This window comes from Cnephaeus nilssonii, assembly GCF_951640355.1.
Source record: "Cnephaeus nilssonii genome assembly, chromosome: 20".
Classification (NCBI taxonomy): domain Eukaryota; kingdom Metazoa; phylum Chordata; class Mammalia; order Chiroptera; family Vespertilionidae; genus Cnephaeus; species Cnephaeus nilssonii.
Window position 1 is genome coordinate 50,443,870 of NC_137091.1, and position 17,586 is coordinate 50,461,455.

The 17,586-nt window shown below is 50.7% G+C and overlaps 1 protein-coding gene across 1 annotated transcript; it reads left to right on the top strand.

The window, feature by feature from the left end:
- The first annotated feature begins 2,237 nt into the window (after positions 1 to 2,237).
- On the top strand, positions 2,238 to 16,147 carry ZFP28 (ZFP28 zinc finger protein). The gene is made up of 8 exons (XM_079760148.1): positions 2,238 to 2,520; positions 3,809 to 3,900; positions 5,117 to 5,243; positions 5,361 to 5,456; positions 6,943 to 7,085; positions 7,946 to 8,051; positions 8,293 to 8,388; positions 12,046 to 16,147. The coding sequence occupies exons 1-8, from the start codon at positions 2,301 to 2,303 to the stop codon at positions 13,734 to 13,736; spliced, it is 2,571 nt and encodes an 856-aa protein (XP_079616274.1). The 5' UTR covers positions 2,238 to 2,300; the 3' UTR covers positions 13,737 to 16,147.
- Positions 16,148 to 17,586: the final 1,439 nt, after the last annotated feature.

A 17,586-nucleotide genomic window follows, 5' to 3' on the forward strand; every position in this document is an offset into this window, starting at 1 on the left:
AACGAGACGTGCCAGTCCCAGGAGTCGGTATGATGCCTGTCAGTAACGGTACTGAGTAATATAACGCAAGAGAAAGAATAACTTAAAGTTTTTTTGCTTTAAGACATGAACTAGAACACAAGCTGTTTTTGAAACACTAGAGGCCCAATGCATGAAATTCATGCACTTGGGGGGGGGGGCGGTCCCTCAGCCCGGCCTGTGCCCTCTCATAGTCTGGGAGCCCTTGGGGGATGTCCGACTGATGGCTTAGGCTGTGGGGATCGGGCCTAAGCCATCAGTCGGACATCCCCCAAGGGCTCCCAGACTGCTAAAGGGTGCAGGCCGGGCTGAGGGACCGCCCCCTTCCCCCCGCATGAATGCTGTGTACCCGGCCTCTAGTATTCTTACAAATGAGTAAACCCCAGTTAATGCTGGATAATGGTATGTAGCAAATTTAAAAGGTCATGAGGGCTGGTGTTTGTGCCAGGGAGGCAGGGTAGCTCTCTCTGAGGAGATACCCAGACGAAAAATGTTGGGACAGCCCTACCCTAACCGGTGTGGCTCAGTGGATAGAGCGCCGTCCTGCATACTCAAGGGTCCCAGGTTCGATTCCGGTCAAGGGCATGTACCTTGGTTGCAGGCACATCCCCAGTAGGGGGTGTGCAGTAGGAAGGTGATCGATGTTTCTCTCTCATTGATGTTTCTAACTCTCTGTCCCTCTCCCTTCCTCTCTGTAAAAAAAATCAATAAATTATATTTTTTTAAAAAGGAAGAAAAATGTTGGGACAAATGAATATTATTTTTTAAATTCAGGTAGTATGGAGTGTTGTGAAGAAAATGAAATCATCCATAATCCTACCACTAGTAACATTTCAGTCAACGTATCTGTATACTGAACTATCCTATATAATAAAAACCTAATATGCTAAGTGACCGGTCGTCCAGTCATCCATTCAACCAAAGGGTAATATGCTAATGATATGCTAAGGCCACTCAACTGCTCGCTATCATGTGCACTGACCACCAGGGGGCAGACACTCTGATCAGTAGGTTAGCTTGCTGCTGGGGTCCGGCCCATCAGGACTGAGTAAGACGGGCTGGACATACCCTAGAGCCTTCCCATGGTCCTTCCCCGGCTGGCCAACCTCCTGTTTCCCTCCCTGCCCCAATCGTGCACCAGTGGGGTCCCTCGGCCTGGCCTGCACCCTCTCACAATCTGGGACCCCTCAAGGGATGTCGGAGAGCCAGTTTCGACCCGATCCCACAGGCCAGTCTGAGGGACCGCACTGGTGCACAAATTCGTGCACCGGGCCTCTAGTTTTTACCAAAAAATGAGATTATAGTATATTATAATTTGTTGTTGTTTTTTAACTTAACATCATGGGTAACTAAATGTCAATAATTCCACGTTATCATTTAAAAAGAAGAAGTAGAAGAAGCAGCAGCTTGCTCAGACCCAGTACAAGGGGAGCCGTCTTGCCCTAGCTGGTTTGGCTCAGTAGATAGAGCGTCTGCCTGCGGACTGAAGGGTCCCAGGTTCGATTCCAGCCAAGGGCACATGCCTGGGTTGCGGGCTTCATCCCCAGTAGGGGGCGTGCAGGAGGCAGCCGATCCATGATTCTCTCTCATCATTGATGTTTCTATCTCTCTCTCCCTCTCCCTTCCTCTCTGAAATCAATAAAATATATTTAAAAAAAAAAAAAAGGGGAGCCATCTTGGGAGGATGGGTGTGGCAGGTGGGGAGAAGGGGCCTCCTGGGGTCAAAGGTGGGCTCCAGGCACAAGAAGACACACTCACACCCACATGCCATCGGAGTCCCTGCGTTGCCCTGCGTTGCTGTTCCCCATTCTGTCGACAACCACACCCCATAGAAGCCCACCTGAGCCCCCCACCCCTACCTGCCCAGCCTAGCAACCGCTCCAACCCAGGCGCCGACTCCCAGAATCCCCTGGGGCGCGGCTCTGTCACTGGGGTGGCCTTTAGTTCCCGTCTGGCCAGGACCAATCGGCCCTGGCGGGAGGGGGGGGGGGGGGGGGTGTCACTGAAGGAGGTAAAGTCAACCCGGGTTGGACCTCCCAGTCGCAGTCTGTTCTGCTGGCTGCCTTTGCAACCTCGGCGGGACTACATTTCCCAGAGGGCGCGGCGGCGGCGGACACGCCCACTTCCGGAGGCGTCGCGCTGTGGGCTCTTGCGTGCCGTGCTGGGTGGTGGGCTGGGCGGCCTGGGTCCGGGCGGGGGCGGGGGCGGGGCCGGGGCCGGGGGCGGGGGGTGGTGCCGCGGTAGCCGGTGGTGCCCCGAGTGGGCAGGGTGTCCGCGGGGTCATGCGGGGCGCAGCGAGGACGGCCGGGAGCGCGGGGGCCCGCGGGCTGGGGTGTCGGGCTCGGGGCGGCGTCCCCCGCACAAAGCCCGGGCCGGGCCGAGGCCCGACGGCGGCGACCCCGGCCCCTCTGGCCCGCCGGGGCCCGGGAAGGCCGCGCTGCGGGAACGGCCTCGCCTCCCCGGGCCAGCGACGAGCGGCGACCGCGGGGCCCGAGGACAGAGGTGAGGGGGACCCTTCCCCCCCTCGCGGGGCGGGGACCCAGAGGTCTGGGCGCTGAACGGGAGCCAGAGCATCGGCTGCGGTGCCGGGAGGGACTGGGCTGGGCCCGGGGTCACCTCGCCAGGCACCCCGATCCCGTGCTCCCGGAGACGGACACCCCGCCCCTCCCTTGGGAGTAACGGCCCCATCCCAGCGGCCCTGCACAGCTGGCCTCATGCTGCTGGTGCCGTGTATTGGGGTCTCCACCTGCCCAAGCCCTTTCTTTTTTTATTAAATATACACGGAGTGGCCAGGTTATTATAATCTCTGAACGCATAATCATCTGGCCACTCAGTGTATATCCTATAGGATAAAAGGCTAATATGCAAATTGTCCCCTCGACCAGGAGTTCGACCAGCAGGCAGGCCGGCCAACCGCCCATGTCCTCTCCCCCTGGCCAGGCTGGCCGGACCCCACCCATGCACAAATTCATGCACCGGGCCTCTAATATATGTGTGTGTGTGTGTGTGTGTGTGTGTGTGTATACACACACACACACACACACACAATATACACACACACACTGAGTGGCCAGATTATTATGTGTTCAGAGATCATAATAACCTGGCCACTCAGTGTAGAGTCCCAGTGCATGAACTTTGTGCACAGGTTAGGTCCCTAGGCCTGGCTGGCGATGAGGGTCGATCTGTGGGGCGACCAGCGGGGCGATCGGCCCCACTCCACTCCCCTCCCCCTTCCCTGGCACCCGCCTTGGCCAGCCTGGCACTGCCAGCTTGCTGGCCCTGCTCCCTGAACGCCCCCTGCAGGTCACCTCCCTCTGCAGGGACCTTGGTTGGCTTGGGGCCTGTGGGCTGGGGGCAGCTCCTGCATTGAGCGTCTGCCCCCTTGGTGGTCAGTGTGTGTCATATTGACCGGTAGTTCCCCTGTTCAGTCGATTTGCCTATTAGGCTTTTATTATATAGGATATTATATAGGACATTTCTATTGATGTCAGAGAGGGAGGGAGAGGGGGAGAGAGTGGGGAACATCCATGATGAGAGAGAATCATGGGTCGGCTGCCTCCTGCATACCCCCCACTGGGGATCGGGCCCACCACCTGGATATGTGTCCTGACCAGGAATTGAACCCTCACCTCCTGGTTCATAGGTCAGCGCTCAACCCCTGAGCCAGGGGAAGCCCTTTCTGAGCGTGGCTGGGGAAGACTCCCCTGGGACCCAGCGTGTGCAGGCTGGTGATTTGAGACCTTGTAGACCTGACCACTCCTTTCTCTCCCCCTCCCCACCCCCCCAGCTCTGCCTTGCAGGGACCCCGCCCTTCTCCAGCCGCGGAGGCTCACGCAGGAGGCTGTAGGGACAGGAAATGACCGCCAAGTCACGTCCCAGGTGAGTTAAGTTCCTGTCTCCTCGCTGAAGCGCACCCTTGCTTTTCTGGACTGCGTACTGTTTATTTTTTTAATTGTTGAGGTCACTTTTTCCCTTTATTTTTCAACTAGAGGCCCGATGCACGAAATTCGTACAAGGGACTCGGCCCCCGCCACTGCGGAAGCTGACTCTGCCTCAGCCCCCCGCAGCCACAGCTTCTTCCGGAACAACGTCCAGTCTAATTAGTGTATTACGCTTTTATTATTGTAGATGACAGTTGACGTGCTCTATAGTATTACTTTCAGGCGTACAGTACAGTGACTAGACGTTTACATAACTTACAAAGTGACACCCCCCACACACACACACACCATTTCCAGTACCCGCTTGGTACCATACATAATTGTTACAATATTATTATTATTTTTTTAAATATATATTTTATTGATTTTTTTACAGAGAGGAAGGGAGAGAGAGTTAGAAACATCAATGAGAGAGAAACATCGATCAGCTGCCTCCTGCATACCCCCTACTGGGGATGTGCCTGCAACCAAGGTACATGCCCTTGACCGGAATCGAACCCGGGACCCTTCAGTCCGCAGGCTGATGTTCTGTCCACTGAGCCAAACCGGTTAGGGCAGTGGTCGGCAAACTGCGGCTTGCGAGCCACATGCGGCTCTTTGGCCCCTTGAGTGTGGCTCTTCCACAAAATACCACGGCCTGGGTGAGTCTATTTTGAAGAAGTGGCGTTAGAAGAAGTTTAAGTTTAAAAAATGGGGCTCTCAAAAGAAATTTCAATCGTTGTACTGTTGGTATTTGGCTCTGTTGACTGATGAGTTTGCCGACCACGGGGTTGGAGCATCAGCGGTTTCTTTTCTCACGGCTCCGGTGGCCACAAGTTCAAGTTCAGGGTGTGTGTGTGGGTGGGGGGGGGCTGGTTCTCCTGGGGCCTCCTTGCTCAGCGTGCAGGCTGCCCCCTCCTGCCGCCTCTGCTCCCTCCTTCCTGCTGCTGCTCCCTCCTCTTCCAAGGACACCAGTCCGATTGCTGATGCCCCGGCCCGTGACTCCACTGAACTTTTCCTCGCCTCCCGGGGCCCTGCCTCACATGCACTCACACTGGGAGGCCTGGGGGTTAGCACCTCCCCTTCGACTCTGGGGGACACCCTGCAGTCCATCGCAGCCCCTGTCACGAGGGGCCCGTGCACCGGCCGAGCAGAAACGTGGTCTGTCCTTCCAGGGCGCCGTGACGTTTGGGGACGTGGCCGTGGCTTTCTCCCCGGAGGAGTGGGCCCGGCTGAGCTGCGCCCAGAAGGCCCTGTACCAAGACGTGATGCTGGAGAACTACCGGAACCTGGTGTCGCTGGGTACGGCCCCCTCGCTCCCACTGCCCCACCCCCTTAGCACCCGCCCGCCCGCCCGCCCTCTCCCCGCGCACACACACACACCCCGCATGACCGCCTCTGCTTCTGTCTGTTCCTCAGGGCTTTGCCGCTCTAAGCCCGACGTGATCTCCTCCTTGGAGCGGAGGGAAGCGCCCGGCGTCGCCAAGAACAGGCTGACAGGAGGCCGGTGCCCAGGTGAGCTGGGGAGACCAGGTGGGGGGCCCCTCCCTGGGGGTCACAGGTCAGCAGCCTCAGGCAGGCGGGGTCAGCAGGAGGCTCCTGAGCTCAGGGCCTGGAGGGCCAGTCAGTCCTCCTGGGACGGACTCCCCCCGCTTTCAGCCGCTGTCTCTGCTCTCCAGCTTCCCCGTCCCTGTAAGCATGGCTGCGTGCCTCCGCTCCCTCCCGCCCTCGCAGTGGGGCTCCCGTGGCCGCTCTGGTCTTCAGAGCCCCTTTGCCTGACGCCGTGTCCTGTTCACTGCCTTACTCCTCTTTGAGGAAGTGGCTGGCTTATGGGATTTTTAAAACAGTTGTCACCGGCCATCCTTCAGAGGGACAGGTGATGCTGACAGGACGGGGCCAGAGGACACCTTAGGGTGGCTCAGGACGGTTAGGGTGGGGGGTTCCCGCAAGGTTTCCATTGTGCAGCCATGGTTATTAGTCATTTTATTAGCAATGAAGCAGGAGGCTAGTGAGCTAGAGAAGACATTTTTGTTGAATAAAATGGAGGAAGAGTCATAGCGAGTGTTGCTGAGTAAACTCAATTAAGAATTAGACCACATTTCCTCCTGTGGCCTCCTCCCTCCCCGTCTGTCCTCCCACACTGCATCTCAGCTGCCCTCTCTGAGCTCTCTGCTCTGACCTCCCAGTCCTCCCTCCTCCCCGTCTGTCCTCCCACACTGCGTCTCAGCGGCCCTCTGAGCTCTCTGCTCTGACTTCCCAGTCCTCCCCACTCCCCGTCTGTCCTCCCACACTGCGTCTCAGCCGCCCTCTGAGCTCTCTGCTCTGACTTCCCAGTCCTCCCCACTCCCCGTCTGTCCTCCCACACTGCGTCTCAGCGGCCCTCTGAGCTCTCTGCTCTGACTTCCCAGTCCTCCCCACTCCCCGTCTGTCCTCCCACACTGCGTCTCAGCCGCCCTCTGAGCTCTCTGCTCTGACTTCCCAGTCCTCCCCACTCCCCGTCTGTCCTCCCACACTGCGTCTCAGCGGCCCTCTGAGCTCTCTGCTCTGACCTCCCAGTCCTCCCTCCTCCCCGTCTGTCCTCCCACACTGCGTCTCAGCGGCCCTCTGAGCTCTCTGCTCTGACTTCCCAGTCCTCCCCACTCCCCGTCTGTCCTCCCACACTGCGTCTCAGCGGCCCTCTGAGCTCTCTGCTCTGACTTCCCAGTCCTCCCCACTCCCCGTCTGTCCTCCCACACTGCGTCTCAGCGGCCCTCTGAGCTCTCGCTGACCTCCCAGTCCTCCCTCCTCCCGCTGACAGCATGGTGTGCCTGCTCGGTCAGCATTTGGGTGCGGAGGCTCACCATGGAGCAGTTAAAGCTCCAGAAACGGGGACGGGAGGTTGGTTACTCAGGGGACAGCTCTCCCCATGATCGCCCCCTGAGGACGAATTCCTCTGGTTGCCGGTGGAGTGCTCCTCACCCTGGCCCCGTGCACGGCCGCTTCCTGTCGGGGTGTCTTTCAGGCGGGAAGGCCCTGCCAGAGGCCCCGGAGGTGCCCGCGGAGGAGGGGCCGAGGGAGAGTCAGCTGTCCAGGGCCGCCTGCCGCCTGCAGGGCTCCGTGCGGGGGCAGCGCCGGGAGGACGAGGCTCTGCTCCGGAGGCAGCCGGTGAGTCAGGCCGCGCGTGGGGGGCAGCGGACGTGGGGGGCAGCCGGCAGGAGGAGGCGTGGGGGGCGGCAGAGAGGGCTCCCAGGCACAGCTGTCGGACCCCCGGAGACAGCGTCCTGCGCCGGAGGGAGGAGGGAGGAGGGAGGAGGGAGGAGGGAGGAGGGAGGCCGGGCCTGCCCTGAGCCCGGGAGGCCTCTCCTTCACTGTCGTGGTTAATCCTCGCCCAGGATGTTCCCCATTGACTTTTAGGGAGAGTAGAAGAGAGGGCAAGACAGACAGACACAGCGATGGGTGGGTTGCCTCCTGCAGGCACCCCGACCAGGCCCCGGGCTAGGGAGGATCCTGCAACCAAGGTACCTGTCCTGGACCAGAATCGAACCGGGACCCTTGGGTCCGCAGGCCCACGCTCTACCCACTGAGCCACACGGGCCAGGCGGGAAGCTCTCCTTTGAGTGCAGGCTCCGCCCAGGGGAGGCGGGAGCGGCCCGGGGCCCAGAAAAGCTCAGTGCAGTGAGTCACAGACACGCGCACCCAGGTCAGGCCCGTTCCTCGAGCGGGTGCTGCGGGGAGGGGACCCAGCGGGCTCTCCCCGTCCGCTCAGGCGAGAGGAGCCCCCAAGCACCCCTGAGTGGGGGAGCTCCTCCTCCTCCACAGGACCACACAGTTCCCACCGGAGAAGCGGGGGTCTCCTGTCCCCCCCCCCCCCCACGTCCGTACTGTAACCGGAGCAGCCACCGTGACCGCAGCCCCGGAACTTGTCCCCCAGGGGCACGGCCGCCTCCCAGAGCCGCGGTGGGGTCCGGGGTCCGGGGTCCGGGGTCCGGGATGGCCTGGTCCCAGCAGCGTCCCTGCCGTTTCAGGGCTTGGCGACCATCACGCCTGCGGCCATGGACTCCTGCCCGCAGCCAGGCCCGGCGCGGGGGCGTGTCTGTGAGGGTGTGACGGGGAGCCGGGACCGGGAGGCCGGTGAGCGCCCCTCCAGCCCACTTCCTCTCTCCGGGTGGCGGATGGCGGGGGGTCCGCGGGCTGAGCCGTAGCTGTGGCTTCTGAGGGTTTGGCTGGCGGAGTGGGAAGGTGTCTCGCTGGCCTGGGGCTCTGAGCTGTGGGCCTCACTTCCCTTCCTGCCCCTCCGTGCGGACAGACACGTCTCTCGGAGCCCAGGGGCGGGTTCCCAGAGGCCGCGCTGACGGACCGTCTTTCCCCGCAGGACGCCGTGTTTCCAGGCCGCACTGGCTCTCGCGGCTGGATCGAGGGCAGGGGCCCCGGCTGGTGCAGGGCGAGCTGGCGGGAGGCCTCTGCTCAGGTGAGCGGGAGGCGGGCATGGGGCGGGGGGGTGCCTTCACAGCGGGGGGCAGAGCGCCCCGGCCGCAGGGTCCATGCTACGCACAGGAGTAACGTTACCCAGGCCTATAGGCTGGAGGGAAAATGAGGCCTGCCTGTTCCAAGTTATTTCCCCCCCCCCACCTCCTCCCCTCCCCCACCTCCTCCCCCTCCCCCTCCCCCTTCTCCTCTTCCTCCTCCTCCTCCTCCCTCCTCCTTCCCCCCTCCTCCTCATCCCCCCTTCCTCCTCCTCCTCTCCCCTTCCTCCTCCTCCTTCTCCTCTTCCCCCTCCCCCTCTTCCGCCTCCCCCTCCTCCTCCTCTTCCTCCTCTTCCTCCTCCCCTTCCTCCTCCTCCTTCTCCTCTTCCCCTTCTCCTCCTCTCCCCTTCCTCCTCCTCCTGGGTGGTGGCTCTGCGGGTAGCCCTCCTCCCGTGTCTGGCCACTCGGACGTGCATCAGCCGCTCTGTTCCTCAAGTGGCCTCTCCTGACCCGTGGGCTTTTGAGCTGTCGTCCCAAGGTTTCCTCCTCCACGGTCAGAGGCCCCGTCACTTCATTGCCGTCCATTCCCGTGAGAACCACAAATGGACAGTTCACTGAGGAGGCCACTCTGCCTGGCACTGGCAGGTGGTTGGAGAGAGACGGAGCTTGCAAATACGTTACTCAGACCATTACTCTAACAACAGGAGGATAAGACATATTCATGGATAACTGGCATGAGGTAGAAATTGCAGAATTTCCCATAAGGCATTGCAGAGGCAAAGGCAAGGATCCGGTAGCGTTCTTGCAGTTGGACAGGGTGGGTGGGAGTCGGATGGCAGGAAGGCATCAGTGGTGGGGAGTCCCTTCCTTGTTGGATACATGAAGGAAGGAAAAGAAATTTCTTTGACAAATAACGGTTTGGAAAATGTAATCCTATCACCTATCTGGATGACCCTGTAAACACAGTGTGTTATCAAAGCAACTTGGACCCCTTTCAAGTCACGATAAGCACATATTTTTAATATAGTGGGAATTGTAGTGTATGCTCAGTCGTGATGAAAATGCTTACTCATTATTTGAAGAAAGATTCTAGCGGAAGTTACTTTTTTATTATGAAAACATTTGAATACTTTCCCTGGATTTGGTTATTCTCTTTATCCTTTTGTAAAATGTTTCTCATTTACACCCACTTATCTATTCATGTCGTTTATAGTCTCAGGGACTTTTCTGTAAAGCTTACTAGTTTTTTGGTGTATTGTCTCAAACTATTTTTCACATCCTATATATAATAAAAGCCTAGCGACCGAACGGCGGAATGACTAGAATGACCGGTTGACCAGTCGCTATGATGTGCACTAACCACCAGGGGGCAGACACTCAACGCAGGAGCTGCCCCCTGGTGGTCAGTGCACTCCCACGGGGGGCCAATCCCCGCAGGCCATGCCCCCACCAGCGCACGTATGGTAATAAGAGTTTTTGTTTTAAGGAGACCTTTTAAAAATGTAAAACTTAGGAAATTTTTACATAGCCTCATGTATTCTTTTATGATATCTCCTTCTGTTTATGTCCTTAGAAACTTGATACACGTAGTTCTTTTTTTTTTAATGGCTGTCTAGTATTACAGTATATAGACACAATTCACTTAACTGACTTACTATTGAGGACATTTGAACATTTAGGTCTTTTCCAGTTTTTAAAAAGTGGTCCTGTTTGCACAGATCTCTTTGCATGATCAAAGTATACATATTTTTAAAGTTTCATGGATATAGTGCTAAACCATTGGTGAGAAACATCTCCCCCAATAGTATTTGGTTGGTTGGTGCGTTTTGTTTTCTTAATTTTTGCCAAGCTGTTGAGTGAACATTGAGTTTTATTTAATATTTATTTCCCAGAAACTCGTGGTGTTGAGAATGTATGTATTTAAATCCATTTGGCGTTCATATTCATTACCCACATTTCTATTGGGTCCTAATTCCTTGCCTTTATATAGTATGAATGTAAGTCCTGTTTTGTGAATGTGATACATTTTTTTCTTAGTTTTGTGTGGTCTCTTAAGTTTGCATGATGTTTCTTGCTGTACAGTAGTTTAAATTGGGTGGTATCTTCATTAATAGAAGCATTTACTCCATTGACTGCTTTTACTCTTAGTTTTTCTTTTTATTAATAGATATAGTAAATAATACATTTGGTTCTTTTTTCCTTTTCTTTTTTACATTTGGTCTCCTTTCTGTTGCTTACTTAATTCTTTCTTGCTCTCTTCCTACCCATGACATATTGTTGAGTCTTCCTATCCATGAACACAGGATGTCTTTCCATTTATTTAGCGCTCCTTAGTTTTATTGAGCAATGTTTTGTAGTTTTCAGCATCAGTCTTGCACATCCTTGGGTAAATTTATTCCTAACTAATTTCTTATTTTAATGCTATTTTTTTATGGAATTGTTTTCATAGTGTTCATTCTGAGTGTATACAAATGTAGTGATTTTTGTGTGTTGCTCTTGTAACCTGCAATTTTGATGAATTAGCTTATTTAACTCTGACACTTTGCTTGTGAATTCTTTAGGGTTTTTTATATATGAGATAATACCATCGGCAAATTTGTTTCTATATCTAATTGTTCTGGCTAGAACTTCCAGACCAATGTGGAATAGAAGTAGTGAAAGAGGCATCCTTGTTTGGTTTGATCTAAGAAGGAAAGCTTTCAGTTTGTTTGTTTTTTATCATTTAAAAAAAGAAGTTTTCCTTTTCTCTATCTTACCATCATCTTTTTACAGACATTTGTCTCTCTGCATCATCTCCCAATACAATTTCATCTATGTATATTTATTAAGATACAAATGCATATACACAATTTTGGGTATATGCTAACTGATTTAGCAAAAGGATTTCAGATATATACATTCCTCCCTATATCCTTAAAGTACGAGATAAAACATACTTTTTCAATAGTATATCTGAGCATAATTAATTATAATATTAAGACTCACCATTATTGTAAAAACAATCTCTTCAAAATGAGAAATTAAATTGCAAGACCCTATCCTTACTAAATGGCCAGGAAAGAAGCGAAGATTTTGTCAGGCTTATGGGAAGTAAACAAATGGTCAGTGGACTGAGCTTTGGCCATCAGCTGGTAATGTCGCTTTTGTTGAAATTACTCAAATAAAATACCGTTTACAGAAGCATCATTTTCTGGTCGTAGGGCAATAATCGGGCTTTCAGATACTCCTAATGCACGCTACAGAGTACAGTCTCTTTTTGTGCGTTTGGCATGTTTCCTAGAACAACTTTTGTGATGTGATGACTGCTGCGGCATCCAAAGCAAGATGGACAGAGAGTGAATGAACTGAAGTCAGTGAGTGTCATAGGGTATATTTTTAGGTGGTGTGATTGCAGAACGTTTTTTCCACTCCCACTCTTTTGATATGTAACCAATCCACATATATATTTTCTTCTACTCATGTCTCCTGAGGTTCCTGTATGGATTCAGTCTGGGGTCTCTCATATACATTGTAGGCTGCATGTTTAAATGCAGTAGCTTTTACAAATGCATAGTATATGTGGTTTAATTCACCATTTAGTGAATCCATTTACAGTTTTCTTTTTAGCATATTTTTTTCTAGTCCATGATAAAGGAACTATTTGTTTTCTTGATATGTTTCAGGCCAACAATCTGTACATGAGACCTGGGAATTATTTCCAAAGCAGGATTTATTTGCTGATGTGGTAACAGACAGAACTATAAGCACTAATCTGGAGTGTTCCACTTTCAGAGAAAATTGGGATTCTGAGGGTGTGTTTGAAAGGAAGCTGGTAGGCCAGGAGACACAATTCAGGCAAGAAACAATCACTAATAGCAAAACCCTCTCTAAAGAAAGAGAGCGTATGTATAACAAATCTGGAAGATGGTTCCCTTTGGACGTTTCAGAAGAGAGAGCTCATAATCATGATTCAATTAAGAAAAGTTTCCCCAAAAATACAGTGGTGATAAAACATACAGGAATCTACACAGGAAAAAAACTTTTCAAATGTAATGAATGTAAGAAAACTTTTACCCAGAGCTCATCTCTTACTGTTCATCAGAGAATTCACACCGGAGAGAAACCTTATAAATGTAACGAGTGTGGAAAGGCCTTTAGCGATGGCTCATCCTTTGCCCGACATCAAAGATGTCACACTGGCAAGAAGCCCTATGAATGCATTGACTGTGGGAAAGCCTTCATACAGAATACATCCCTTATTCGTCACTGGAGATACTATCATACTGGGGAGAAACCCTTTGAATGCATCAACTGTGGGAAAGCCTTCAGTGACCACATAGGACTTAATCAACATAGGAGAATTCATACTGGAGAGAAACCCTACAAATGTGATGTGTGTGACAAATCCTTTAGGTACGGCTCATCCCTTACTGTTCATCAAAGGATTCATACTGGAGAGAAACCATACGAGTGTGATGTTTGTAGAAAAGCCTTCAGCCATCACGCATCCCTCACTCAACATCAAAGAGTGCATTCTGGAGAGAAACCTTTTAAGTGCAAAGAATGTGGGAAAGCTTTTAGGCAAAATATACACCTCGCTAGTCACTTGAGAATTCATACTGGAGAGAAGCCCTTTGAGTGTGGGGAATGTGGCAAATCCTTCAGCATCAGTTCACAGCTCGCCACTCATCAGAGAATTCACACTGGAGAGAAGCCCTATGGGTGTAAAGTTTGTAGTAAAGCCTTCACCCAGAAGGCTCACCTTGCACAGCATCAGAAAACTCATACGGGAGAGAAACCATATGAGTGTAAGGAATGTGGAAAAGCCTTCAGCCAGACCACACACCTCATTCAACATCAGAGAGTTCATACTGGAGAGAAGCCCTATAAATGTGTCGAGTGTGGGAAGGCCTTTGGTGATAACTCATCCTGCACTCAACATCAGAGGCTTCACACGGGCCAGCGGCCTTACGAATGTATTGAATGTGGAAAGGCATTTAAGACAAAGTCCTCCCTGATTTGTCATCGCAGAAGTCACACTGGAGAGAAACCTTATGAGTGCACTGCATGTGGCAAAGCCTTTAGCCATCGTCAGTCCCTTAGCGTGCATCAGAGGATTCATTCTGGAAAGAAACCGTATGAATGCAAGGAGTGTAGGAAAACCTTCATCCAAATTGGACACCTTAATCAACACAAGCGAGTCCACACTGGAGAGAGGTCCTATAACTACAAGAAAAGCAGGAAAGTCTTCAGGCAGAGTACACACTTCGCTCATCAGCGAATTCATGCCGGAGAGTCATCCACACGCCCTTCTTTACCTTCGAGGTCAAGTCCTGTGGACCTGTTCCCCAAATATCTCTGGAATCCATCCTGACTCCCATCACCGGAGACTCAATATCATTCTTTCAGCTAGACTACTCCAGTAGTGTACAGACTGGTCTCTCTGCTCTTTTGTTTTTGTCCTCTACAAGCTTGTTTTTCACATGGCAGTCAGGTTGGTTTGGGTATGAATGTAATTCACTCACTTTTGATGTAAAAACTTGCCACGACACCCTCTAAATTGGTTACTGCCTAAGATGCTCTTAGAACAGTGCCTCGTCCACACTAAGTCTGAGTGACTTTAGCTCCTTTAAGAACATTATTCTGGGACATTGAAGCATTGCCATAGTTAGCTCTGAATAACAATGGTGCATAACACAAGACCAGGCGGAACAAGAGTTTAGATTGGGAACAGGAGTTTGGGGAAGTCAGTGAAGCTTTGCCTATGTTGCTTTAAAACTTGATTCCATTTTGCTGAGTTCGTGTTGTGGGTTTCCACCTTATCTGTATAAATGTAAGGTGCACTTGTTGAGAAAATTCAGCTTTACATCTGACAACAGTCTTAGGAAGTGTGTAGGGAATATGGATGAGTAGGCCACCTGGAACGACCAGAAAAACGCAAGCTTTATATGAATAAAGTTAAAACTACAGACATGTTACTCGAGAACTAGAAAATTTGGCAAGACTTGATCTATTTAAAGTCACCTGGACTCATGAATGAGTTCTCTTAAACTTTCCAGGAACCATTAACCTGAGGTATACTCATTAAGAGTAGGGATCAGCAGCCCTAGCCGATTTGACTCATTGGATAAAGTGTCAGCCTGAGGACTGAAGGGTCCTGGATTTGATTCTGGTCAAGGGCACATACCTCAGTTGCAGGCTCGATCCCTGCACCTGGTCAGGGCTCATGCAGGAGGCAACCAATCAATGTGTGTCTCTCACATCAATGTCTCTCCCCCTCCCTTCCACTCTCTAAAAACCAATGGAAAAATATCCTCAGGTGAGGATTAACAACAACAAAAAAAGAGTAGGGGTGAACAGACTGACTCATGGCCAGAGTCTCACTGGCTGTTTTGGTATGGCCCATGACCTAAATTTTTAAAACATGTTTAAATGGTTGGACAAGTTAAGAGAATAATATTTTGTGACAATGTGACTATTATGTGAAACTTACATTTCAGTGTCTGTAAATAAAGTTTTATTGGCTCATAGCCACACATTTTTTATTTTTATTTTTTACATATTTCCTTTGGCTGCTTTCACTCTACAAGGTCAGAGTTGAGTGCCTGCAACATTGAAAATACAGCCTGCACAACCTCAAATATTTACTATCCTTTTACAGAAAAAGTTTGTCCACCCCTGCTCTAGCCCAGAGAAGTAATATACAAAAGGTTCTAATTATTTCTCCAAATAATTGAAGTCTGTCAAGCGACTTCAAATACAGGTGATAGGAAACTATTAAACCATATTGAACAATATAAAATGTGAGTAAAAAGAAATATATTTTTCTAGGTGTAACACTCGATACTATTAAAATATTTGTAAAGTGTTTTTCCCAACAGAGTCCAAGTAGGATATGTTTACTTGGACAGTTGTTTTTAAACCACACGAGGAAAGATAATTTGTCAAGTATAGCCAGACATTTTAACAATAAGTTTCTTTGCATTTGAGATTTCGGTATGTAAAAAGACTGGTTTTTATTTTTGGGGAAATGATGTTGGACAGTCCATTGTCTACTCTCCAAAAAAAGAAAAAAGAAATTTACACCTTCCAGGGGAATGTAATACAATTGTGTATAATACAGCTGGATTTATTTAGCAGAACATGGAGTCTTAGAACACATTGGTAGAGAGTCAGGTTAGCCCAAATAAAGATGTAAAACTTTAGCATTGAGAAAGGCACCAAAAAGGTATGAAAGACAATTGATAGAAAATATAAATAACTTATATGGAGAAAACAACAACAAACTGTCATTTCGGAGCAAAGTGCTATTTCACATACAAAGCAATGGGAAGAAGTTGCCAGTGTATACCAATAGTCCCGTCACAGTTGAAGAATTCACATGAACAAAATTTGTGAAGCTCTTAACCATTACACATTAAATTGTCTTGGCTCTCAGATGGGTCAGAATCTGAAATTTGGATACCACCAGTACTGGTACCAGTGGGGGGAAAACAGGCACTTGTTCATCATTAGCTGTGTAAGTGAGTCTCATATCTTCTTGGAAAGTAATACAAGACTTATTGACATGAATGTGCATTTCTCTTGAAACTAATTTCTAGATCTGTGAATTTTACCCTATTGGAATAAATAGGGATGTAAATAATGTTTATGGCAGAATGTTTTAATTATGACAAGAAGGATTTCAGTGTCCCACCAAGCAGATTAAATTGTAATTATTCAGTCCTGTATTGTCCAATCAGTATTAAAAGGTTAAGCCCTATGTGTGCTTCTATGGAGAGTTTTCTGTCCACAATCTATTAAATAAAACTTGTGGTTTGCAGAACCTTATGTGTAAAATGATCTTGTAGTTGTAGAGTCTAAATTAATACTGAATATATATATATATGTATAGATATATAGATATATATCTTTGCATGTATATACACTGAGTAGCCAGATTATTATGATCTCTGAACGCATAATAATCTGGCCACTCAGTGTGTGTGTGTGTGTGTATATATATATGTATATTAGAGGCGACCCCGTCAGCAGAGGAGGGCAGTTGGGGGTGACCAGGCCTACAGGGGAGGGCAGTTTGGGGGGAAACCAGGCCTTCAAGGGAGGGCAGTTGGGGGTGACCAGGCCGGCAGGGGAGCAGTTAGGCATTGATCAGGCTGGCAGGGGAGTGGTTAGGGGGTGATCAGGCTGGCAGGCAGAAGTGGTTAGGGGCAATCAGGCAGGCAGGCAGGCGAGCAGTTGGACATCCCTCGAGGGGTCCCAAATGGTGTAGGCTGGGCTGAGGGACACTCCCCCCATGCACGAATTTTGTGCACTAGGCCTCTAGTTTAAAATAACTATGATTAATCCTATATAATAAAAGCCTAATATGCTAAGTGTCTGGTCATCCGGTCGTCTGGTCATTCGTTCAATCAATCAAAGCATAATATGCTAATGGTATGCTAAGGCTGCTCAACCGCTTGCTATGACGTGCACTGACCACCAGAGGGCAGATAGTGAACTGATCAACCAGTCGCTATGATGTGTACTGACCACCAGGGGTAAGACACTCAATGCAGGAGCTGCCCCCAGCCCGCAGGCCTCAGGTCAGTCAAGGCGGGTGCCAGCAGGGGCCCCCCAATCATCCTGCCAGTCACCCCACAGATCAGCTCTGATTGTCGGCCAAGCCTAGGGACCCTACCCATGCACAAATTTTGTGCACCGGGCCTCTAGTCTTTCATAATCCTCTCCCATTGGAAGTGAGCTGGGTCTGGTGACCCACTTTGTGTGTGTGTGTGTGTGTGTGTGTGTGTGTGTGTGTGTGTGTGTGACCCAGTTCTAATTAACTAAATTCTAACCCAGGAACGTCACATCAGTTGTAATATTAGTTTACAAAAAGACTCTGGCGTCCATCTTGGGTACCTTCCCTTGCCGTCTCACTTTTAAGAAAGCCAGCTCCTTGTGAGCTGCCCACGTGGGCAGGAATTGATGTGTCCGGCTAAGTCAGTGCAGCCTTGAGGCTGGCCAACAGTTTAATTGAGTTTGGAAGATGATTCTCCTCCAGTGAAGACTTCTGATGACTACAGCCTTGTAAGAGACCCCAGGAACCAGAGGCACCCCGCTAAGCCATGTCTGAAGCCCTTACCCCCCAAAATTGAGAAATAATAAATGTATGTTTAAGCTTGAGGGTAATTTGTTACACAATAGCTAATGTACATCACAGCTGTTACTCTGATTTGGTGAGT